The 10,797-nt window shown below is 50.6% G+C and overlaps 1 protein-coding gene across 4 annotated transcripts in view; it reads left to right on the plus strand.

Moving 5' to 3' along the window:
- The window catches only part of Sec22c (SEC22 homolog C, vesicle trafficking protein), a 19,235-nt gene that overhangs the window by 703 nt on the left and 7,735 nt on the right, over positions 1-10,797 (plus strand). For 2 of the 4 annotated variants that reach the window (XM_033762649.1, XM_019207553.2), the window contains 2 exons: positions 8,530-8,738; positions 10,585-10,748. In XM_033762649.1, the coding sequence (XP_033618540.1) occupies positions 8,557-8,738; positions 10,585-10,748 (346 nt within the window). In that variant the 5' untranslated portion in view covers positions 8,530-8,556. Of the gene's footprint in view, positions 1-39; positions 180-6,726; positions 6,814-8,529; positions 8,739-10,584; positions 10,749-10,797 lie in introns of those variants that run through there. The other 2 variants (XM_010624492.3, XM_010624491.3) reach the window with 2 other exon arrangements.

Here is a 10,797-nt window from a genome sequence, read left to right on the forward strand (position 1 = left end):
CCCGGGTCGGCACCGGGACACAGGCATCCCTGTGCCCCGGACCCCCGGTGGGGATCGAGCCGAGGCCCGACAGGGTCGTGTTAGTCCGCCGGACCCCAGGACTTGGGGAACTGGGTGCACAGACCTCGGAGCCGCGCAGGAGCAATCCCGGGGCGAGAGCGGTGGGCGAGGTTTGTGAGGTCAGGAGTCTGTTAAATTTTACAAAGAACCATTCCTGGAAAAGACAATTTTAGTGAAGTGGAAATGGAAAGAAACGGTTGGGAGTGGCTTGCCGCTGCTGAGCAGATTTGAATTGGCACGCTAGGCTTTGCTCAGGAAAGGCTGGCAGTGTTGTGGTAGCTCGGATTCGCTTTTTGAGACAGGACCTCCCTCAGTTCCCCGGGCTGGCCTCGAACTTGTGGTCCTTGTGCCTCAGCCTCTGGAGCAGCTGGGGTTACAGGCGTGTGACACCATGTCTGGCTCTGTAGTTCTGATTTAAATGTTTGCATTTGCAACACAGAGAACATCCTGGGGTCCAGCGTGTTTTATTCTTAGAAGGAATTTAGATATCAGTTGTACCTAAAAGATGACTGATGGTCAGGGAGGAAGACGGGCTTCAAAATAGTACAGGGGTAAGGAGCACTCCTATCCCCTGTAACCTTAGCTCCTCCCCACCCACCAATCTCTGATTAGTTTTGACGTTAGTACTCTAGGAGAAGTAATTACAGAAAGAGTAACTATAATTCCAGAAGTTGGATTTAGAGAAGCAGGATGTGACAGAAAGATCATAAGCCTTTGAATATTTCTAGGAAGTTTGAGTTTGAATCCCAGTTACATCTTTTTCTTTTTTGTTTTTTTGAGACAGCGTCTCACTGTGTAGCCCCAGCTGGCCTCAAACTCATGGTGATCCTCCTGCCTCAGCCTCCCGAATGCTGGGGTTATAGCATGTGCTACCACGCCTGTTTTGAATTCTGCGTAATACCCTTGAGCTGCAGAGCTGCAGGATTTACACGTGTCCAGGGCAGACTATGCTTACACCATAGCATTCAGCAGTATCATCAGTGTGAAAGCTTCTAGCACGGGCTTGGCATAGACAGTTACCCCTCCATGTCCTTAGGCCGCCGGTCTCAGGTCTCATATAAGTGGCATTGTATTTGCATTTAACCTGTGCACGTTTCCCTGTGTACTTTCAGCCGTGTCTGGATTGCTTATGTATCCAGGTCAGTCGCGACCAGAAAGTCTGTGCATGTTCGGGACAGGTATAAGTTTTTTTAACATTTTGCATTGGAAGTTGGTTGAATCTGCTGGTGCAGTAGCCTTAGACACAAAGGAATGTAATATAAATTCATGTTCAGTTTTCTGCTCTTCTCAGCTCTTAACAGATGACTTACATTGACCTTTGTGTTCTCCACCCATCCCCAACCCCTTTGGAGCCTGTAGGATCGACAGATGAGGTGGCCGTTTCTCGGGTCCCATGGCCAATGGTGAATCCAGTAGTGGGTGTAAGCCTTATAGTTTGTTTTCCTGGTTGAAACTCTTGTTTTGCAAGGCCTGGTCATCTGCACATGGAAGAGATTTGGGAGAAGAGGAAAGGAAAAGGGGAGATACAAACAAGAGTAGCCTCTAGTGCAGGCCCAAAGCCTTTGCTGGTGGATTCCGGATTATCTATGATGTGGATAGTTTGTGAACAGGTGGTTGGGTCAAGGTTTAGGAAACGGGGGAGGAAGATTATAATACTTTTTTGTTTTGTTTTGTTTTGTTTTTTTGGTACCAGGGATTGAACTCGGGTCCTTGTGTTTACAAGGCAGGCCACAGAACCGCTGAGCTAAATCCCCGGCCCAGTTTTGTTTTGTTTTTTAAGACTGGGTCTCACTATGTACTTGAGACTGACCTGGAACTCACTATGTAGTCCAGGCTGGTTTTGAACTCACAGCGATCCTCCTGCCTCAGCCTCCCGAGTGCTGGGATTACAGGTGTGTGCCACCATGCCCTGCAGATTACAATACTTTTAAATAAAGCCTAGTAATGTGGGTGTGGTATATTACTGCCTTGTGCTTCTACTTGAAATTTTATCTATATAAACTAAATTTTTTCTCATTTTATCTCCAAGTAGAGATTTATTGTAGGTAAGTGTTCAAAATATAGTTCGGAAGTAAGGCAGGGGATATGCAGATCTGCATTTCTTGTTTCAGTGAACCAAACTAAGGCAGCTGTTTGCTTGTTGGTGCGTTCATTCATCTGCTGGCGGTTTTGATTGTTTCCTGGATTATTTGGCCTGCACAAGGGTCTGGGAAGACCTGGAAGATGAGTCAATGTCTCTCTGAGAACTCAGGTGGAACCTCTCTTTGTAGAACTGGTATTTTTTCTGTAGTTATAGCATGATTTTCCAGATTTGTACCACTGCTTTCTGTTGCGAATTGACTGCTGCTTATCTGTGAGTAGCTTTATTTTAATGAATCCTGAGGCTATGGTACCTTTCTGTTTGAAGAGGTCCTGTAGTTATATCCCTGCCTGAGCCTCATAGGTGCCGGGAACCTGGGTGTGTGCTGCCACACCCTGTTTGTGAGGGAATAATTTTGTGTGGGGGAAGTGGTGGTGGTTATAGGGATGAACACATGATAAAGGCATGCTCTCTCACACACTTTCTACTAGTATCAGGGTCTCGGAATGGTATTGCCCTAAGTTCTATATGGAAGGTGATCTGGGGGAAACTAGGAAAAGGGTACGCGGGACTCCTCTGTACTATCCTTGAAAATTTCTGTGACTATAGTTATTTTATTTTATTTTGCTTATTTATTTTTTTTGGTTTTTTGAGACAGGGTCTCACTATGTGGTTGAGACTGACTTGGAACTCATTATGTAGCCCAGGCTGGTCTCGAACTCACAGTGATCCTTCTGCCTCAGCCCCCCGAGTGCTGGGATTACAGGCATGTGCCACCATGCCCGGCGGTAGTTATTTTAATAATAAACATTTAAATAAAGAATTAGCTCAAGGTCCTTATGTATCACTTAAATTATACTTTTCCTTCGAAAAGTCTTTTTGGGGGGGCCGGGGCAATTGAACCCAGGGACTTGGCAGTGAGCTACTTTTTAAATACATTTACTTTTCATACAGGGCATTGCCAAATTGCTGAGTTGCCCAGGCTGGGCCTGACCTTGTGCTCCCTCTGCTTCGGCCTCCCGGAGCGTTAGGATGACTGGGCCGCCACGCCCAGCTCTAGTAGCCGCTCTTGTAGAGCAGGCATTTTAGTGACACATTCTGTTAGTGTCCCTTCATCTAAGCATGCCGTGCTTTCCCTTTATTCTGTTGCTTTTTTTGAGGCAGGGTCTTGCAGTAGTTCAAGCTGGCCTTGAACTCACTATGTAGCCCATGCTTTGAATCCACAGTGATCCTCCTGCCTCAGCCTTCCTAGTGTTGGGGTTATAGACATGTGCGACTATGCCTAGCTTTTTCCATCATTCTTAAAGGATATATTTGCTAATAGAGAATTCTGGTTGGCAACTCTTTTCCTTTTAGCTGTTGAAAGATGTGTTACTTGCTTTTGTCCACTGTGGTCTCAGAGAAATTTGCCTACTTTTGACTTGTTCTTCTACTATAAGGAAAGTGTCATTTTCTCTTGCTGTTTTCAGTTTTTCTCAGTTTGGCCATTGTGTGTGTTGGCATGGGTTTCCTGGGGCAGATCCTTTCTGGGCTCTTTCACATCCTTGACTGTGTAGGCTTTTGTCTTCTGCCATGATTGCGAGGTTTCAGACAGTGCCTCCCCACAGACTTTCCTCCTGTCTTCCGGGACAGTGATGATGTTATGTGTTAAATGGTTTTCAGGCCCTCAGGTCACTGAGGCTCTGTGCGGTATTTCTCTTCCTCTCTTTTTTGTACTAGAAATCAGACTTTAGACTTGAGCTTACCAGGCAGGTGTGGTGCCACTGAGCTAAATTCCTGGCCCAGTGCAGTATCTTTCAATCTAGCTCCTCTCACACTGTCCAGATTGGGTAATTTGCATTCTGTCTCTATGTTTTCCAGTTCATTCTTTCCCCTTCATTTTTTTAGGGGGGTAATGGGGATCGAACTGGGGACCTTGTGCTTGCGAGGTAGGTGGCAGAACCGCTGAGCTAAATCCCCGGCCCTTCTTTCCCCTTCATTTTGCTGTTGAGTTCATCCATTGAGTTTTTTTGCTTGTTATTTTTAATTCTTAAAAATTTTAATGCTAAATCTTCACTTGGTTTTTTTAATATCTTAGATGTCTTTGATGAAATATTTCAAACATTTCTTTGTATACGCGTAGTTGCTTGTTGAAGCATATTTATTGTAGCTGCTTTAAAGTTTTGTCAGATAATTTTAGTATCTTAGCATTCAAGTTGAAATTTCCTGGTTCTTAGTATGGCCAGTGATTTTCTCTTGAAACTTGGACATTTTCAGATATTTTTCTGAGATCTGGGTCTTTTTATTTTTTTTTGTACCAGAGATTGAACTCGGGTCATTGCGCTTGCAAGGCAGGCGCCAGAACCACTGAGCTAAATCCCTGGCCCTTGGGTCTTACTTTAATACAGAAAGGTAGAAAAACTTCCCATGTTCATGGACTGGGAGAATTAATTTTGTTAAAATGACCATACAAAATGATATCCAGTCCAGTGAAATCCCCATCAAAATACAAATGATATTCTTTACAGAACTAGAAAAAAAAATCCTAAAATTCATGTGGAGGCACAAAAGACTCCAAAGAGCCAAAGCAATCCTGAGAAAAAAGGAACAAAGCTGGCAGCCTGATAGTACCTGGTTTTAAGACATACTACACAGCCATAGTGACCACAGCACCACAGTTCACAGACCACTGGAACAGAAGAGAAGACACCGAAGCAAATCCACGCACCTTTGGCTGGCTCACTGATCTTCAATGAAGGTGCCAAAATCACACATTGGAGGAAGGACAGCCTTTTCACCAAATGGGTGGGGAGACTGAGCATCCATTTATAGGAAGAGGATAGAAGTCAGATCCTGATTCCGCTCCCTGAACAAAAATCAACTTACATTGGATCAAAGACTCTAAGACTTGCAACTCTGAAACTACTAGAGAAAACGCAGGAGAGGCATTTGGGTATATTGGCACAAACGGTGATTTCCCAGGTAGGACTCCAGAAGCACAGCAAACAAAAGCAAGAACTGACAGATGGGATCACAGCAAAGTAAAAAGCTTTTGCAGAATGGAGGAGATATCCACAGCGTGCAGAGACAGCCTACACAGCGGGAGGAAATCTGTGTCAACTAGTCATCTGACAGTGGATTAATACCCACAATATATAAAGAACAACAAAAAAGTATGCAATCCAATAAAAGAGTATGGACACATCACCTGAGCAGACACTTCTCAAAAGAAATGAAGTGGCCAATAAATATGTGAAAAAGTATTTGAGGTCTTCAGCCCCCAGGGAACTGCACATCAGAGCTTCAAGGCTAACCCCCCTCCACAGCCAGAATGGCTGTCATCAAGAAACAGCTGCAAATGCCAGTGACGATGTGGAGAGAAAGAAATCTTTATACTCCATTGTTGGGAATGTGGATTGGCACAGCCGCTGTGGGTAGCAGTACGGGAAAAAGTCAGAACAGGATTACCATGGGATCCAGCTACCGCACTCCAAGGTATGTGTCCAGAGGACACGAAGGCAGCACATGAGCGAGGTCCCTGTGTGGCCATGTTTTGTGGCACTGTTCACAACCACCAAGGTAAGGAATCAACCCAGGTGCCGTCGGGAGATGAACGGGCAGAGGAAATAGGGTATGCATGCCTGGTGGAGCGTTACCGAGCCACAAAGAAGAACCAGGTCCTGTCATTAGCATGGAAATGGCTGTAACTGGAGGAGTTCACGTCGGGCCACGAGTCAGTGGACAGTGGACAGACTAGTGCTGCACACTTTTTTCACATGCAGAAATTTAAGAGAAGCAAATGATCTGACAGCAGAGGTGCTGCTAGACTTGGGGCAGTTGGGGAGGAAAGAGGGTAGAAGGTAAGATAGATGGCTGTGATCAGTGGACCACGGTGTGCGCAGCTCGTGGGTTAAAACTTGTGAGACTAATAAAAGAAATCATGTTTCTGCTGGCCTTTGTTGACACGGCTCCTGCATGGGAAGTGCGGTGCAGTCTCCTGCCAAGAGGGTGTAATGTCTGGGTTCCCTCCTTCTGTCCCCACCCTGGGGCAGTGAGCCGCTCGGTGTTGTGGTGGGGAGGTGGGCATTTTGTTGCCTGTTGTCCCAGGGAAGGGCAGTGGCTCCTTCCTGTCTGGTACCCTCCCCTGGGGGCGCACTCAGTACCGCAGGGCCAGGGTGCGTGCGTAGCTCCTCACTTGTCTTCTCTGGTAGGCAGGAGGTGGCTGCAGTCTTTTCCACGGTGTTGCCTAGGTCAGCGTGGTTTTGCGGACACACCATCTGCTGTGCTGGCCTGAACCCTTCCCGGGTCCTGGAGTGCACAGCTTTGTTGTGGTGGCGGTGGCTTCTTGGGTCTTTACTCACTGGTGTTTCTGTGTTGCTGGTTTCTCCAACACCAAGTCTGGTATGATGCAGAAGAAAGGGAGCAAGCTCGTGGCCCCCTGGTCCCGACAAGCGCCTCTTCCTGCACCTTCAGGTCGCCTCCTGCTCACCTTGCGCGGTGTCCAGGCTTCTGGGGGTGTCTGGCGGGAGGGGAGGGAAGAGAGCTTGACTCCCGTCCTCTTCGATTCAGGTCTCACCCACCTTGTCTGCTGTCGTGATAGCTCCTCACCTGAACCCCTGAGCCCTGTGACCCAGCAGGCCGCATTTCACCTCCCTGTAGCAGCACTGCAGGTCACCGTTACTTAAGGATCCCAAGTACGTGTAAAGGTGGTGAAATTAACATCTCACTAGTTTGCAGTATTAGTAGCCTGGTAGACCTGAAAAATAGAGTTTTTATTTCTTCTAAATGCTAGTGACTAGAGCAAAGCAGGATTGGTCACCAAAGGGCAAGAGAGCGGGAGAGAACTGGTCTTGTGGTACCGTCCTTGGCAGTGCCACCTGTTCCTTCTTAGGGGTTAAACACATTGTCTGGCTTGTAGAAGATGCTCCGTTAAGAAGCCTGAGAGGGGTCTGGTGGAGTAACCTACTCCTTCCCTGAAGAAGAGCATACGAAGGACACCTGACTTGTTTTGCTGTGAAATGTTTGTATCCTCTCTGTTTCTTGATGGCTCATTGTCTTTTAACAGCTTGGTGTGAGCTCTTTTTGGAGTTGTTTTGACCCTAAGCCCTAAAATTGGTCTTGTATTTCCCCCGCTCTCTCGCAGGACTTTATGTCTTATATCTCTTTTTATTTAAAGCATTTTTCTTATAACTCTTTTTAAAAAATTAATATTCCAAACATTCATGAGTGTGTAGCAGATGGTACCGTGCGCCTCCACGCTGCTGTTCCCTTGTCCCTTCCCAGTGCAAGGGGAGTCAGCGTTGACTGCGAGGTGTGTGTACATTCCCCGGTGCTCCCGGCGGTGGGCCTGGCCTTGCCGGCACTTCTGGAACTTGGCGGCTGGTCGGGGTTTTGTTTCCTGGAGCTTTTCACAGTTTTAGTTGCCGAGAGACAGTGTGGGGAGATGGGACAGATGACCGTGTATGTCTCTGCAGTTTCTGCCTGGGTACAGGGAACAGCGGTCCATTCCCCCACTGCAGACAGATACGCACTCTGGCAGTGGATCTGAGAACCGAGCGGCAGGCTCCCCAGACACGGAGGAGAGGGAGAGTGTTTGTCCCGCTGGGCCAGCCTGGGAAGGTGTCCTGGGAGGGGTGGACTGTGACGGCCCTTGATGTGGACTGCGGTGTGGGTGTGGGCTCGGAAGTGTGACTGCGGGTCGGTGGAGGGGCAGGGGTGCGCCTGCCGGGCTCCTGTTTTGGAGGGAGGAAGAATGTGGATGCTGGGGAAGTTTGCAGCCTGAGGGTTCCCCGGAAAGTGGGTTTGCTGCATTTCCTCTCCACACCCTGGCAGGCAGATCTGTGCCAGGGCTGGACGGGTGGAAAGACCCATGGCAGACAGCTGTCCCAGCCAGCTCTGTAACCCCACAGGTGTGAAGGTTCTGCCCCTGGCCTGGGCAGGGCGGACCTCCCCCACACCCCCACACTTTTTTTTTAATTTGCCAAAGGCCCCGTCAGGGCTCAGATCTGTTGCCTTGTGTTTTGTAATATGCTTACACATTGTGGCTAAATATTTAGCGTCTCGCTGTAATACAGTTTCCTCAGTGACTTCCTTTAGCCATCTGTGGGGACTCAGTCACCTTTTCGAACTCTGTGAGACATTTGCAGGGCTCCAGAGGACGTGCCGCCTGGGTCCATTCCTGCCCCGCCGTCCTGGCCGCCAGCTTAGGGTCTGGTGCTGTCTCCTGGCAGGGCGGCTGACCTGCTTAGAGCCTTCTCCCTGAGGCCCCTCCCTGTCCCCTCGGGCGCTCTGTGCTGGGCTGCTCCTTCTCCTTAGTCTCAGCCCCACGCCTGGGTCCTGGGAGGGGTCAATGAAGGCCCCCGTGAAGGAGAGCCGGCGGGGACCTCGCTGACCAGGTCCTTCGCCCACAGGTATCCCCATGCCTCCGCCCGAGGACCATGTCCATGATCTTCTTCGCTAGCGTGGTACGGGTGAGGGACGGACTGCCCCTCTCAGCCTCCACCGACTTCTACTACGCCCCGGACTTCCTGGAGTGCAGGCGGCGCCTCAAGGCCCTGGCTGTGCAGCTCGCCCGGCACCCGGGCCGCGGCTCTGCAGAGAGCCGGGACTTCTGCATACAGTAAGTGCAGCTGAGACCGCTCTTCTGCCTCCTCCTCCCCTCCCGCTGTCCCCCTCCCCGCCTCGCCTTGCTGTGGCTCACGGGACGCCTTCCCCTTATGAGGGCCTGTGACTTCTCAATGAAATCTCGAGTGCCTCAGTAGAGTTTTGGTTTTGTTTTGTTTTTGAGGCAGGGCCTCCCTTTGTAGTTCAGGCTGGCCCTGACTTCACTGTGTAGCCCAGGCCGGCCTTGAACTCCTGGCGCTCCTCCTGCCTGGGTCTCCTGAGTGCTGGGAGTGCAGGTGTGTGCCATTACACTCAGCCTTCCCCATCCTTTCTACAGAGGAAGCTGAGACTTTCTTTTCTTACAGGTGCACAGTACCATAGCCCTTCACAGTTAAGGGGTTATGTCCTAGAGCTGCCGTGACAGTGCCTTCTCTCCTGAGGCTGGATGGAGGTCAGCTCCACGTGTGGCAGGGCACAGCTCCCTATGCCAGTTTTGAGGACTCGCCTGTGCCTGCACTGCCCCCTGGTGGCAGTTTGGTCTCATTGCCTGGCAGGCACTCCTTGGTCGCAAGGCCTTGTTTGTGTCGGATTTCTCTCTTGTAAGCGTAGCAGTCGTTAGAAGAAGGGCCCACCCTTATCCAGAGTGACCTTGTTTCATCTTGCCAGCTGTTTCCAAGTGGAACCCTATCCAGAGGTCTGGGAGGGAGGGCTCCAGCCGTCTTTTGGGGACACATTCAGCCCCCAGCAGGACCCTCTGTCCTGTAGGAACAGCTCCATCCTGACGGGGCCAGGCGCTCTGAAGGACTGCTGTCCAGGCAGCCACCCTGTCCTTCAAGCTGAGAAAGGATTTTTTGTGTGTGTATCAGGGATTGAGCTCAGGTCCTTGTGCTTGCAAGGCAGGTGGTGGAATCACTAAGCTAAATACCCAGCCCTTTGAGAAAGGATTTTTGTAGGGAGTTCCAGCTATAACAAGATGTAGAACATTAGAGCCTGAAACCTTCCAGCTGGAAATGCCCAGAAATGTGGGCAAGTAGAGTAGGAAGTTTCCCAAAGTATACAGATGAGCTGGAGGAAGCCCCAGGGCGAAGGGAGAGGATGCTGGTGAATGTGTGTGTGTGTGTGTGTGTGTGTGTGTGTGGTGACACAGGCTCCCGGTGACTGTCACAGGTTCTGGGGCTTGGCCTCAGCACTGTGCAGGGACATGGCCTTCGGATGCATGGGGCTGGGGTCAGGGTGAGACCCTCACAGAGGAAAGGAGCAGTCCTGCCAGCTGCAGTCTTGCAGGCAGGATGCGGGGAGAGGCCACACTCCACTTGCCTGGGCTTCGGCTGCGATGGTAAAACAGTCACACCTCAGAAATGGGCCTCTGTGCCTGTGCCGCCTGGGGGCTGCAGTAGCAGTGTAAGCTCCTTAGAGTCTGGGCCAGACCCATGACGCCCCTGGGGGAGGCAGCATGCGCTGCAGCTTGGGGCTGGGGTTCTGAGGGAGGAGAAGCCCCTGTGATGAGCTTAGTGGACAATGGGGGAACAGGAGCAGGTACCACCCCTGTCAGTTGTCACCCCAGCCAGGTGAGCCGCAGCCCTCAGCACTCAGACTGAGGAGGAAGGGGGCAGCTGGAAGAGGAGCAGAAAAGGAAAAAACCAGAAAACCACAGCAGCCCTTCACGCCTGCCGGAGCCACATGGTGCTGGGGACTGGCACCGCCAGACACTGGAAAGACGCAGGCTCAGAACTCGGTCTCTCTGAAGAGACCAGCAGCCCCGACTGTTCGAGGCTGAGGGGCCCAGGCTTGGGCCAGCCGCGCTGGGTGTGGGCGGCTGTGGCCTGGCTCCTGGGGATGCAGACTCCGCCCTTCTGTTTCAGCTTCTCTTCTGCAGGGAATGTGGCCTGCATGGCCATCTGCTCCCGCCGGTGCCCAGCAGCCATGGCCTTTTGCTTCCTGGAGACCCTGTGGTGGGAATTCACAGCATCCTTCGACAACACTCGCGTCGGCCTCGCCTCCAGGCCCTACGCCTTCCTCGAGTTCGGTTTGTGTCTTCTGTGTCCGCATTTCCTCTCCTCTCCCCTCCCCTCCTC

This window comes from Fukomys damarensis, unplaced genomic scaffold (genome assembly GCF_012274545.1).
Source record: "Fukomys damarensis isolate Sample0158 unplaced genomic scaffold, DMR_v1.0_HiC HiC_scaffold_12, whole genome shotgun sequence".
Classification (NCBI taxonomy): Eukaryota; Metazoa; Chordata; class Mammalia; order Rodentia; family Bathyergidae; genus Fukomys; species Fukomys damarensis.